The sequence below is a fragment of the Cryptomeria japonica genome, chromosome 6, assembly GCF_030272615.1.
Source record: "Cryptomeria japonica chromosome 6, Sugi_1.0, whole genome shotgun sequence".
In the NCBI taxonomy this organism is placed as follows: Eukaryota; Viridiplantae; Streptophyta; class Pinopsida; order Cupressales; family Cupressaceae; genus Cryptomeria; species Cryptomeria japonica.
The window spans coordinates 14155763-14170828 of NC_081410.1; the positions used below are offsets into that span (position 1 = coordinate 14155763).

At 38.5% G+C, this 15066-nt stretch overlaps 1 protein-coding gene across 1 annotated transcript in view; it reads left to right on the top strand.

The window, feature by feature from the left end:
* Nucleotides 1-15066, top strand: part of LOC131070205 (protein DETOXIFICATION 19-like) — a 37878-nt gene that overhangs the window by 6842 nt on the left and 15970 nt on the right. The window contains exons 2-7 of the mRNA XM_059221882.1: nt 6982-7045; nt 7145-7231; nt 7376-7432; nt 7590-7828; nt 8021-8139; nt 13497-13586. Coding sequence (XP_059077865.1) covers nt 6982-7045; nt 7145-7231; nt 7376-7432; nt 7590-7828; nt 8021-8139; nt 13497-13586 — 656 coding nt within the window. The remainder of the gene's footprint in view (nt 1-6981; nt 7046-7144; nt 7232-7375; nt 7433-7589; nt 7829-8020; nt 8140-13496; nt 13587-15066) is intronic.

The window sequence follows — 15066 nt, forward strand, 5'->3', positions numbered from 1 at the left end:
GAAGATCGCAAAACGCCCCAAGGTCCGAAGTTCCGAGCGAGGCATTGAACTCCAGAAGTCGCGAAAATCGCGAAGGACGGCATAGTTAAAAAGGTTGGCATAGCTTGCGAATTCATTCAAACACTCCAAAGTTTTACTGGCAAACACTGCGAGTCCTCCGAAGTTTTTCCAAATTGCCAAAACCCTTCCTTTGGGTAGCGAAAGCATCTAACATAAATGACAAGTATAGCGTTGAGCTCTAAAGTTCGAAGGAGCGAAGAGCTGCATATAGCATTGAGGTCTGAAGGTGGTGCGGACAGCAATATGCCGCTTGGGATCCGAAGTTTTCATAGAGTTCGGGCTCCGAAGTTTGTTTAAAAATCACGAAATACACTTCACAACCCCCATAGCCTCAGCAGGTTAAAAAAATCGTGAACCCTCCAGCTCGCAGAGGACGTTCAAGCTCCGAAGTTTGAAGGGGCGAAAGCATGCGAATAAGGGCGCTTAGGTCTGAAGTTTTGAAAAGTTGCAAAGCGTGCTAAGTGCTCCGAAAATCTCCAGCTCACCTAAAACCCCAAAGACCTCCGAAATTCGCCAACGGGTTGGAAATCTCCAAGTTGGCAAGAGACGTTGAAGCTCCGAAGTTCATGCAGGCTAGGTAAAACCAAGTTTAAATTTCGAAAAACTCCAAATTCGTCAAAAAATCCAAAGTTGGAGAGAAAACGCAGTTCAAAATTTGAAAAACTCTCCAAGGTCTGAAAATAAGAAGGTAAAACGCTACATCAACTTCTCCCGATCATTTAAATTTAGATTGCCAATTACCCAAGGTAAAACCATTTAAAAATGATAAATTATCTTTCGTCCAACAACCGCGAAAATTTAAATCAAAGAGATAACCGTTGAAATTCAAACTTTGCAGGATCGTCCGTTCATTTCACGCGGCAAGGTCGGGTAATCTCTCGCCATCCGCTCCCATCAGGTAAGTACGCTTTGTCACATATGATCATTTGAAAAATGCTTAAATTGAATAGACAAATGCGTGAAATTTGATCACAATGCTTGAATTCTTGAAATCTGCATCTCTTTTTAATAAAATGTTGTTCAAAGCACTCGAAATTTAGAATTCACTCCCAAGGTTTAGCCAGAAATTGCATCTCTTTTCAAACTTAGGAAAATTTCCATGCTTTGCCTCGGTTAAAAATTAATCCAAAATCTAGAAATGATAAGTATAAATGCGCAATCAAAAATCTTCATGAATATGTTGTGGTTAAAATTGATCAAGCTATTAGCTAGAAATATTGCTCCATGTCCAAACTAAACTTTAAATTAATCCCGGCATGCTGGAACATTTTGCTATCTAACCCGCATTACTTTTCTTGTATCACCTCATAATCCGCATCCAGCTGTGGAGGATAAATGCCTAAATCGGCGATGGAGTCATAAAAAATGCCCACTGCAGCCGAAACCTCACGAGCATCCAAATCAGATATCCTGCATAAGGTTGAAAGGATGAAGTATCAATATCAGAGGGGAGGATTGAGGGAGTCGAAGGTTCAGAGCGTCTGGGACAACATTGGCGATACCGACCTTGGCCACATCGATATTCAGGACTTCAAGAATCGGGTCTTCTCACCCAACGCACATGGCAGGCCTAAGCAGATGGTGGAAAGTGGCATCGCCCAAGCGGCGGGTTTTCCTCCAGCAATACAGAATTATGAATTAGTAGTGGAGGCTGCCCGGCATTATGAACTAAATTCCAGACTAGTGCTCCTAGAGAATATGACTATCGCCGACTTCTCCCCTGAGGCTATTGGTGATGCATTTGACATCCCCTTTCCAAACAATCCCATAGCTACAACCATAGACGAAGCACAAGGGGCATATGATATGAATCCAGCCCGATGCAAGGCACTGATCAACGAAGAATGGTTCAAGGAGAAAAGGCCTTCAAGTGCCAGAATTGTGAAAAAGACCCCCAGGAGTGATTTTCATAATGAACATGGGGATATGGTCACCTTACTCAGCCGAGTCATGGGACTTCCTAAATCCAGCTACTTTGAAGAGTGGATGTTCTATTTTACAGAGCAGGTCTTCGCCGGAAAGTCTAAGTTTGACTGGGCCCAGATCATAAGCGATAACATCCACACTTAGCTGATTGAGCTCGAAACAAAGAAGTACTTCACCATGACCTCTTATTTGGTTTATATATTCGCCAAGAACCAGCCACTGCCAGGATTGATAATGAAAGATGAAATCGGGAATGGGCCCGGTCAAGTGAAAGTCTATGATTGTTACCCGCAGCTGCACTACCAAGATATAGCTCAGAGGGAAAAGAACAGCTCGACTTATGCGGTTGGTCAGTATGAACGCGTCAATGATGCCTTCACAATGCACTTGGTCAGGCTAATGCAGGGAGGGTTACACATAAGGCTCTCGGAGCAAGCTACTACTTTAGTACAGAGGTATGGAGCCTGGTTCATTCAGTTCCCAAGGTTTTCCTACATCCGAATAGCTGGCTTTGATGGTGCTCCCCTCCGACTTCCACGGTATCCAACCGACAAAGTGATTCTTATGGAGGTTGCAAGGCAGTCACGCCCGGCCGGCATCTTACTCTGAGAAAGCAAGCAGGCTGGATTCACATTTCCTATGATCATAGGCAACCATGATGTCCACTTGAAGACCCCTACCCTAGCAGAGGAGTCCCTTGCAGAGCTGGTCTCTTATGGCCTACAGGACCATTTTCCAAGAAAATACTTCGATCATGATAATCTGGCAAAAAGAGCCTATGGTCAAAGGTACAGAGCAAAGGAGTCAGTTGAAGACTATTGGAAGAATTTCTCTAATGACTACGAGGTCAAGCGACGAGAATATTCTAGGCTAAGTGTGCAGCAGATGCGACTCTTTGAATACCGTCGGGTCCCAGATCAGCTCACAGACTCAGGGAATTGCCTCCAAGTCTGAGAATTTGAAGCAGTAAGGCATCTCTTGCCAGGCGTTGATTGGTCCTAGGACCCAATCACAGATTTCGAGGCAATCATGGCAGCCCCAACAAGGTACACAAATCAGTGGTTACATCAATAGATCGAGAGGCTAATCCATGAGGGAGTCCAGTTCACTTACCATTTAATGGGCAGCCTCAATTCTCAGTCTTCAGAAGATGAAGGAACATCTAGTGCACCCCGGGAAGGAACTGAGAAACTAGAGAAAAGAAAGAAGGCTACGGCTTGCAGAGGGACTCGGACGTCCAAAAGAACAAGAAGGGAAAAGATTCCTATAAAGAGGCCGGAGGTCACTTCATCTTCAAAAGATCCCAGTTCGTCCGACGATGCTCTAGAATTGGATTGTATACCTGCTCCGCCTTCCCAAAGCAACATCGATGCATTTGAAGCCAATGATCCTCCTGCGCCTGATGTGCTAGACACTGAGCTAAGAGCCCTCAAGTTGACCGAACTGGGTAACCAAATAGAAGAAGGAGAAATTCCATCCACCCAGGGGGTCAAAGTGCATGAACCTACTCAACAGAGCCGTCACAAGTTGCTACTCTACCATACAGCCAAAGATGACTCCACCGTCGAAGGAGAACAAAGGGGAGATGAGACTCATGAGCTCGAAAGAGCTGAAGAATGACCTTCACATGAAGATGTCAGGCAGTTGTTCAGCGAAATAGGGGAAAATTTAGCTCCAAGCAAAGAGCTTCACACCTCTTTCACTCCTCCGGCAGCAGGGCAGCTGCGAATCTGTGTTCAATCGGTTGAGAACGTTAGAGAACGGAATGTTGACTTGACCTTATCATCAACCCAAACAGTGCCTCAAGAGTGGCTGATTGCCAGAGCCCAACGCAAGGCCACCACCAAACCACCCATTGACCTAGAGGATATCTTCTCGCGTATAGATCAAGCAAAAGCTAAAGGGAAGAAGAAGCCCAGGGCATATTCTAGAGTGACCAAAGACGAACAAAGGAACCGCACTCTTCATATTGCCACCCCGCCCGTAGACAAGCCAGCAGATCAGATAACACTGGCAGTTTATAGCATCACAACCGTCCCCATCGGACGAGCTACCAAAGAGCAAGAAAAGGAGGAATTTAAGGATTCAGTGCAGAAAATACTCAGGCAGCTCGAAGAGATCACAGCAGAAAAGGACATGTATCGGGCCCGTGCTGAGCAAGCCGAAGGATACATCGATCAACTCCTAAGGCCATTGCACAATCCCTCTGAATCCCATATTCCCCCGACAGCATTGGCGCAAAGGACCACAACTGAATTTGAAGGAGTATGGGACACCGCAAAGGCCGTCAAGGAATGGATGCAGAACGTCAAGAAAAAGGGAGAGCAGATCCTTAAGGAAGTAAAAGAAATGGCCCTCCATCGGGAGCTCACTCTAGTCAAGTTATTGGAGGTAAAGAAGGAATCCCTTCATATGCACGAAGTGGCAGCCACTACCCTTCCCCTCATGAGATCTCTTGTCTGGACACACACGCAAATTCCCACATTGTCTGCCATCCTGGATCCCCATAGCATCAGTGTTCTCAAGGAGTGGTACTAGACCATCACCATGAAGAACGACACCAAAGAAATTATTGACAAAGAAAGTGACGCATGTGAAGCAATTCTGGGAAACATGCAAGAACTAGGTAAGACCATCCTCCGATCAATGGTTTCGAGATGGATAAACGACTTGTCCGATAATGCAATCCAACCGGACTGGGAAGAAAGATTGGGGACGGATAAGATTTCCTATTCCGCTAAGGACTTGAGTTTTGTTGGTCAGTTCCATTCAGACATATTATGCTTTGAGCGTAATCGCTCCAGCTGGAAGGACAGTTTAAAGCACATGGACCAGTATCTCGAGGGCATGCAATACAAAATTCGCCATCCTCCCATGCCTCCATTCAGTCTGCTCTTCCAGTTGTGTATAAAGTTTCAGGAATACGTTCGCGAGGAATGAGCAGCAGGTCGTGATTTATGGCGGGAATACCTACATGGCGAGGATCAATTTCTAGAAAAGGAATGTGAGACCGAAATAGAGAAAGTAATTTCTCAAAAGTGTTTTTTTCCCTCCAAATCTTAAAAGTGCACTTTTGCACAAAAAGGTGACAGTTGACTTTTGGTCAACAAATGTAAAGCTTTATTTGATGCATCTTTTTGGATTATTTCAAATTGTTGTAATTATCCTTTTTTGGGTAGTTATTGCCCATTTTAGGGTGGTTGTTGATATTTGCCTCCCATTTATGGGTATGGGCAGCCATGCTTTATGGATGAATCTGGGCCACTTGTTTAGATTAAATCTAGGCCATTCATCCTTTTTTGAAGCCTATTTAAGGGACTGGTTTTCCCTCTTTTTGTAAGAAGTTCTTGGATTGTTGCGAAAGCTCTGGAGAAATTTACAGGAATTAATGCAAAGAATTAAGACTGTTTTCAAGAGTCCTTGTGAGTGCATGGTCTCCTTCTTCACTTAACTTAGAAATCTTTCAGTTATGTCTATTTATTTGACATGGCATTTTTTAATCAAGCATCTGATAGAATCCTTGCAGTCCACACCATTAGGGAATGGCTGATTGCCTTTCTCTCCGCATGGTTAATCTGGACCTTTTCATGCTTAGTTCGGTTATCAAATACATACTATGAATGTAGAACTTCTAATATCGTGCTTGATAATATGAAAATCTAGTTTCTCCTTTGAAGATTGCACTGGATTTATGCAAACATTGTGTCTAAGTAGCTGGTGATGTTTAATCTAGTTTCCTGGAGGTGTCTGTTTGCTTGACTGAATTTGCTATCTTAGTTAGAATTTACAGTTCATGTCTCTCTCTCCCTCTCTATCCTTCCCTCCTTTTGCCCTTTTTTTTTCAAAAAATCTTCAGTCCTATCAAAAACAGTATCAAATTAACCGAAATCATCCGATAGAAAGATCGTAAAAGTTTCAGGGAACTTATCTATAAATTGCCAGTTAAATGTAAGTCCCCCTTGTGTTCCAGCATAAACACATCAAGCCATTGAAAAAGCCCGCAGTCAAGACCTGACAAAAGAAACCTTGAGGTAGTCTCCTTTGATCACACTTAGAAAACAGCATTAGAGACTCCCTTATCTCAAGAGAGAGTAGGATAATCAGTTGGCTATTCTATTCTGCGTTGGCCGTATGGAGTTTGCAGCAATGCAATTCCAGACACGTCAACAGGACGTAGGGGCATTAATTGCCAAGGGTACGGCGTCTACTCGTATCCCTCTCTTCCTCTTCCCTACGGCTCCTTTCTTCGTACCACTGCAGGATTTGCTGCCGACGACATTGCCGACTGATTTCTTCCCTTTGCTCTTGTTGTTCAATGAGGTTCCGTGCCAGCAGCCTAGGAAGGCTCCCCAAATGATCAAACATAACAAACATAACAAAAATGACATAATAATAACTTAAAAGGTTTTTTCCTAATTACGGCCTAACAACCTTCCTTTTTAAATGGTTATTTGGATATGTATCATATGTCTATTTTGTTTGACTCGTCAAGGGTTTACCCTCTGTAATTAGGGTCTTTCATTGCTTTAGAGAGAGTTGTTTTTTAAGCTCTTGGAGGACTTTCTAACAATCATACTTGCTATTGTATGCTCTTGTAGATTCAAGTACCATTGAGCTATTTTTTTCATTTTTAGACATTGATAGACGTTTTGTTGTGCCTTTTTTTCTTTCTTTGTCCACATCTTTAAATGCATCAACTTGGAGCAAAATATATCATTGCCAAAAGCAAGTATGAGAGGCAAATATTCTTTTGAAGTCAGGAGATTGAGACAATTTCCTAGGATATTAAATTGACTACATCAATACCATCATCTGCTCTTCCTTCTTGGTAGAAGATGAAGTGGCCAAGACTGTCTGATGGAACTAATATCTGGAGACACATTTAGAATGACTAATTACAGAAGTCGTAGGAATGACCCATTCCTTTGCATGCAAATTTTGAGATTAGGATTTTAAATCTATTGTATTACTGATTTGATATCATATTTATTACAGTTCTTCTGATCAACCTGTTCATTTTCAGAAACATAAATTTAAAGTGGAAGCTCCTTATGGATCTGTTGGTAGTTAGCATTGTAAATTTGACTGTGAAAAAGTTGTTTTATATTTGCTTAGAAATCCCATAACGTGCATTGTCCTTTTCAAATTTCTGTGCCAGTTTGGAGTACTGGGCTTTTGAAATTCTTGTTTTGGTTGCTGGGCTCTTACCTGATTCTGAGATGAATACCTCATTGATTTCTATATGGTATGCTTCCAAATCTATGGATCTTATGGAACATAAATCTTTCCATTTATCATTGCTATAGTTTCCCGGTAGTTTATGACTTCTTCTATTGTTAGATGCCAGCCAAGTTACTTGAGTTAATTTTCTAAGCGGTCTTCTTGGCAGTGAAAATACGGAATGCCTTGCTTATATGATTACATACGGCTTCAGTGCTGCTGTCAGGTATATGATATGGATCTCATCAAGTCACATTATCTTTTAATTAGATATCAAATTATGATCACCACTACCACTGGTTTCTGAAATGCTAATGGTTTTTTAGTTTTCAAAAGCTTCTGCCTTATTTTGTTGTAGTCTTCATTGTTTTGCATATTGACAGCACTCGGGTATCAAATGAACTTGGTGCTGGGAATGAACGCAAAGCAAAAGTAGCAGTTACGATTACCATCAAGTTAGCAGTCATGCTAGCTTGTGCAATTTCAGTTCTATTGTTATTTGGTCATAATATCTGGGCAGCTGCTTTCAGTGACAGTTGGAAAATTAGGCAAAAATTTGCAACCATTGCACCACTACTTGCAGCTTCAATATTTTTTGATGCAATCCAAGGAATTATCTCAGGTTCTGCATAGAGGATGTTTTCCTATTCTATTTTTAATGTGAAAATATCTTTTAACTTGCCTGGAACTAATCATTAGCTACTTATTATCTCTTACTTTAAAAACATGTCAAGATAGAAAATCTAAAATGTTTTTAAAGGAAATGTACTATTTCCATGTATACAATAAATATTCAGAAACATGTATTCTACAGGTGTAGCGAGAGGATGTGGCTGGCAACATCTAGCAGCATGGACCAACTTGCTAGGATTTTATATCATTGGCATGCCAATAGCCATATTCCTTGCTTTTGTGCTGAAGTTACATTCAAAGGTGCACTCTACTATCTATCTTGACAAAATGTAGGAAATGAATAATACGACAATAATATAAAGTTGAAAAATTTACATTCTTAGCGAAGTGAAATAACTTAAGTAGTTAATTTTAAGACAGTTTTCTCTTCATTTGTACATGACAGTATGATTGGTGAAGTAGGGATCTTTGTGGAAGTTATATACCCATCTATCCTAGATCTCTATTCTAGTTTCTTTAGGCAAATTTACATTGATAGAACAAATGAGAAGCATGAGGGCTTACGAAAAGACTTGGTTTTAAGCTAAGAAATGAGAGATACTTACCTAGAAATAGCCATGAAACAATTTTCACTCAAGGCATCTAAATATAACCACTCAGCTGGACAATTGGATTGAAATAAAAAAGAAATCTCAAGTTTATGTTAGAAAAAGACCTGATATCCTCTTTTAGATGGATGAACTGCAACTTGATGGGTTTGTAGAGAATTGAAATGAAGGAATAAGAGAGCATTGCATCTTTTAGTTTGGAACCAGATTACTCCTTTTGATTGAGGTGGCAACTCTATTCCTATGGTGGATGTTAACACCAGAACCAATTTCATATTTAGTTTGTGTGTATACAGTCTCGAATCCATTGTCACGTCAACATTTTCATTGACATGGAATGATGCGGGTACTAGATCTCTTCAGAAACAACTTTATCCCCTTCCCTTGTTGGAGGGGAGCCCCTTGTATGACTCAAGTATCGGGATGAACCATTTCTTATTTACACAACTTTTGTAGTTGTGTTGCACCCCTATGAAATTTTCAAATCAAGACTTTCGTGTTAGTTGTCATATCTGTTTAGGCATAGTATCATGACTATAGTCATCGATTTACCATCTGTAAGCCCATACAAAGGAAGTACACCTGTTTTAACATGTTGGAATGATGTGGGAGGAGTAGTGGAATGTAATGTCCCCTACTAGGTTTAGGCTTGTTTTAACCATAATTAAGCTATTTCGATATACTTATGACTTAAACTAGCTTGATTAGGAGACATATCTATTTTAACGTGATTCAAATTGGTGATATTCCATAGTTCAATCGATCAACTAGCTACTAAGTAAATTGTTCATCTACCCCAATGGATAATTAACTCTATCATACTAAAAAATTAATTTTATTCTGATTCATTATAAATCATTTACATATTTATTAATTACTAATTGTATAAATTATTATGCATTACTGCAGATTAATTTCTAAAAAAATATTATAGTAATTATAATTATTATAGTAATATCTATATATATAACTATTGTATTACTATCTACATTTATATTTTATTAAATTCTGCATAAGAATATTATCAAACTTCATAAATTAAGCAAATATATTAAGCATGAGGGCTTACGAAAAGACTTGGTTTTAAGCTAAGAAATGAGAGATTCTTACCTAGAAATAGCCATGAAACAATTTTCACTCAAGGCATCTAAATATAACCACTCAGCTGGACAATTGGATTGAAATAAAAAAGAAATCTCAAGTTTATGTTAGAAAAAGACCTGATATCCTCTTTTAGATGGATGAACTGCAACTTGATGGGTTTGTAGAGAATTGAAATGAAGGAATAAGAGAGCATTGCATCTTTTAGTTTGGAACCAGATTACTCCTTTTGATTGAGGTGGCAACTCTATTCCTATGGTGGATGTTAACACCAGAACCAATTTCATATTTAGTTTGTGTGTATACAGTCTCGAATCCATTGTCACGTCAACATTTTCATTGACATGGAATGATGCGGGTACTAGATCTCTTCAGAAACAACTTTATCCCCTTCCCTTGTTGGAGGGGAGCCCCTTGTATGACTCAAGTATCGGGATGAACCATTTCTTATTTACACAACTTTTGTAGTTGTGTTGCACCCCTATGAAATTTTCAAATCAAGACTTTCGTGTTAGTTGTCATATCTGTTTAGGCATAGTATCATGACTATAGTCATCGATTTACCATCTATAAGCCCATACAAAGGAAGTACACCTGTTTTAACATGTTGGAATGATGTGGGAGGAGTAGTGGAAATATGTCTTGGAATCAATTTGTTTTTGTTTTAAATCAAAGTCATGTTCATGTATTATACGGCTCAAATTTTTCATTTCTTTGTAATCTTGCACCTGGGCAGGAATTAGGAGGTATCAAGGACAAAATGAAAGTAGGATATGAGATTGAGTAAGGACAAATGCTAATGCGCTGAGCAGATTTCCTTGACAAGCAGGGACAAAACAAGAATGCTAGGCGGGATTTTGATGATGGCAGGGACAAAGAAAAAATGCAAGGCGCATATGAGATAGTTCTAAGGACAAACACCCATGCAGTCCAAGGATTAAACTTTGAGCGCACCCACAAGGTGATTAGGAACAAAAGTACTAAGCGGGTTTCCAAGGTATGAAGGGACATCAAGGAAGAGCGCATATTCACCTATGTGAAGGACAAGACTAAGGCACCTTTGAAGTCTTTGTTAAGGATAAATTGACCTGGGCAGGTTTGACATAAAATCAAAGACAAGGTGACAATGCAAGAAGAAAATTCCCCATTTCAAGGACATGCATAGACACAACGAAAGCTAGTCAAGGACAATCATGTTCCACTCTTCGACCTTGGACCTAATTTCCAACTTAGACAAGGGATTTGAACAAAACTTTTCTATTGCATCCTGTCAAGGTCGGAAAATCTGACCTTGACAAGTAATTTTCCTTGTCTAGGCCTCGCATCCTTTGGAATTTCACCATTTTTCACACAACGTAACGTTTCAAAAATCTCAATTTCTTGACAATTTTCCTAATGAAATTTTGCAAAATTTGACAATTTTGACAACATTTAACAATTTTAACACCTCACCATGGACTTAGGACTTGAAACATGAATCCCTTACTTGATCACACCTTAAGGACAATCCTTGCATTCCAACTCACTTGAATCAACACACTTATTCCCCGATTGACAAGACATACCCATCTCACAAGCAAAGGCTAAAAGACTATAACCTATTGCCAAGCTAAAACGAAACACCAAAACACCTGAGCTGAAAAGGAAAAAAGTAGGGGTCCCCATTTGCAATGGGACGATGTGTGAAAACATCACAACAGAGTTCAATGACAACAAGCAAGGAATATGTGTTGAGACATTCTACTGACTTATTTGGGACCGTGGTATCAACTTGACAATTTAAGATTGCTTTTGGGCAAGAAATTTTTTAATAGGGGAGACTGTAATGTCCCCATTCAATCCCTAAACTAGGTCATGGAAAAAACCACAAAAGCAGCAAGATATGATAGGCGATTAAATAAGTTTAAATTAAAGATTTAAACTTATTCATGTAAGGCATTCAAGATAGTTGGCAACTTCGTAAGACATAATGTGCAATAATTAATATTATTGTAGCCGACTCTAGACATCATAAGAAGAGCAGCGAATTACATAGTAGATGCAGTGACTTCTTTATGACGATGGGCGGTGACTACACTTGATTAGACAACAATTTACATGATATACAAAGACAGCGACTTTATCGAGAATGGTCGACTCAGTCAAAGACGGTAGTTAGTTAGTATGGATGATATGGTTTATAAAATCTGACATAATAAGCAACATGTTCATCAGCCACAGTGATTTACATAATATAATTTATGTGCACCAATCTTGCAAACATATGAGCAGCGATAAAATAAAGTTAAGAATGCCCAGTCATCCCTAACACAAACTCAGAAGAAATACTCATTTAACATGGGACAAATGCTGGACGACATTGACAAGTAGTGATTGTATGTAGTAACTCATTATTGATATACAATGATTTAAGGCAGCAACTTTATTAAAGAATAAAGTGGCACTACAAACAAACAACAGTTAATATAATAAAAATGTGGTCGACTTTCTGTAGACAAAGCAGTGATTACACTTCACAAGGGAGTGATTAAGTTTGGTTTACGAACAAGTCTCACAAGGTATTGAGTTTGCTTTTACAAGGCAAGAGACAATATTGAGGCAGCAATTATAATTTATTTAAGAGTAAGAAACGTTGACTGCGATTGGTCTTGGTAAAGAAGAGTTTGCTTATGGAGCACTTGTTATCAAGAGCTACATTTCTTAAAAGACGCAATTATGAATAGTCATATTTTGTTTGTTAAGAAATTACTTTAATCAAGGGGTGCGATTATTAGAAAGAAGCAATTGTGTTTGAAGAAGACTCTTCATTTGTGAAGAGGCATATCCTTCTGATGAAAATGCAGATATAAATAGAGATTGATAGGATGGAAGGTGGGAAATAGAGAAGATTTGTTTTCATATTTGTAATTCAGATTTGAACTACTCAAAGAGCCATTAAGCAGCCGAGTATGGTGGTATTGACCCACCCATCTACGAGGCTATGAACGCATGAAAGTAAGGATTGTTGATCAGGAACAATGTCAAACCAATTGCAAGCTTATGAGTTCATATGTAGGGAAGGCAATCAGACTATTACCAGAAAGTCAGTCACATTAGTAGGATAAGAAATCCTTATATAAAAACTTATATTTTCTCAGATATAAGCAGACCCATTACTACATAAACGCAGGGATATCAAGATACAACTCAGGAAGACCGATCAGACCTTTACTAGGGTCAGAATTTCTATACTTTCATAATATAAGCAAGATCTGATTTCTCTCACTTGCGTACAAATTTACTTACAGATCAGAAACTCATTTGTGTTAATATTATCAGCATATGTTCATTTTAAATTGCTCATTAACAAGTTATTTGGATAACCTAACTAAAGGAGGATTGAAGAAGTCTTATATATATATCAATCTTTCAATCTTACAATTACAAGCAAGACTATGAAATTATAATCTCAATTGCCCTTTGTGCAAACATGTAGATCAATAATCTTTCCAATTATAGCCAAATCCTAAGAGGTTCCTACAGGAGGATATTAAATGATTATAATTTAAATTGCATATTTCTTGATATCATGTCCATGTGTGCAGCTGAAAGAGTGGTTAAACATATAAATTTGTATTTCACTTCGTTGTTACTTTTGGTTTAAGTCTCTTTACCAAATACATAATAATATTGCCAACTAAATTATCTTACAATGATGTCTTGACAACTTATGACAATGTGGATGTGGTACCATTTTTACTCCAGTTATGTGTAAAACAGTAACCATTTTAAGTTTAACCATACTGAGTATTAATACTATCTACACTAAATATGTGTTTGCTCCATTATTTTCTTAAGACAAGGAAACAGTCTTTTTTCATCCTACATTATGCTCAAATGTTTGTGGATACTAATAGATAACATTTTTTTAATTATACTTCTCACTATATGTAATGTATTTGTTTGCAGGGTTTGTGGACAGGACTACTTTTTGGCATCTCAAGTCAGACATGCATCCTGTTGTTCATCTCATTTTTTATGACCAATTGGACTAAGATGGTACTCATTTCATTACATCACTCTGATAAATTACTATTTCCACAAATTCTGTTTGAAACATCAAGATAGATGTTTAGATGTTCAAGTCAGCATTATTTATTGCCATAATATGAAAAAGTAAAAGATACAGATTATTGCCAATGGGAAGGAGATTACCTTTAATTTTGGTATGTATTCCCTGATCTGTATTTTATTTTCTAGGTATGTGAATGAAATTATAATCAAGAATTATATTTTAAAATGATATCAAAAAAGTTAATGTTTTTCAATAAAGAGTGTGAGAATGTAAATCTAGTGTAAATTTAATAGAAGGAATACCAACCTTTACTATTGTGTGTCATTGGTTTGTTCTTAAACTGTCAAATATTTTAACAGTTTAATCTCTATGATTGCTTATCACCAATTGCCTCATAGTAAGATAGAGGGAGTGACCATAGTGTGTATGTAAACACCTTAGAAAAGGCCTTGAAGGAGCCTCAGATATTGGATGTTGTAACTTCAAAGCAATTGTATGCAACTGCCACTTATAGAACCAACAGTAGGCCTCTAGTCCCATCAAATATCTTCTTGATTTGTAAGGTTTCTCAACGAACGTTTAAGAAGCCATTGTTCTATGGATTTATTTTGTCAATCCAATGAACTATCTTGTGACACCATCATGCAAATGTGAGACCTTTCATGGGATCTAGGCTAAAAAACAAATAAATGCAGATTATGAAAATGTAATGTTCCCCTTAAATTTTTTTGATTTTTCAATGTGAAATTACCAAGAAAACACAATAACCCGTCAAGGTTAGAGAAATAATACAAAACCACTAGAAGGGAACTCTTCCACCTTTTGTTCACCGAGAGCCCAATCTGGGAGGGTGAGAGCATACGGTGTTCCGGTGATCGTTAGCACTATAAACTGAACTGAAATCACAATGCACGGGTCGCAAGCCAGCCCCTTCTGCTTATCCAGCAAGATAAAAACTCAACTACTTGGCGGTAAACAAGCCAAGGAAAACAACAAGAAATTTAAACACAATCACTCGACTGCATATTTCAGCAGGAGGATAATACATAGAAACTATCACTCTACCGCATATTTCAGCGGGAGGACGATATCACTCAACCACTTACTCAGTGGGAGGACAAAAGTTACAAACTGAAATTTCAATCACTAAGGCGGCCAAGCCAGCCTCTTCCACTTATGCAGTGGGGATTACAATGAGCTCTTCAAGTTCAAATATAGTGGCTAGTACTACTAACCAAAGATACAAGATGATTACAATGAAGTACTGCAAGCTTACAATAATCTACTAAAGCTGATTTCAAGCCACTAACACAAAATGACAAGTCCGATATAAAATAACAGCAATTCTAGAACTGGACCAGCAACACTGTAAATGCTCACAACTCACTCCAATCCACTCTAAATCACACCAGAACTGAAGCAAATGAAACTAACAACTAAGGCGATTAATCTCAAACCTCAAAC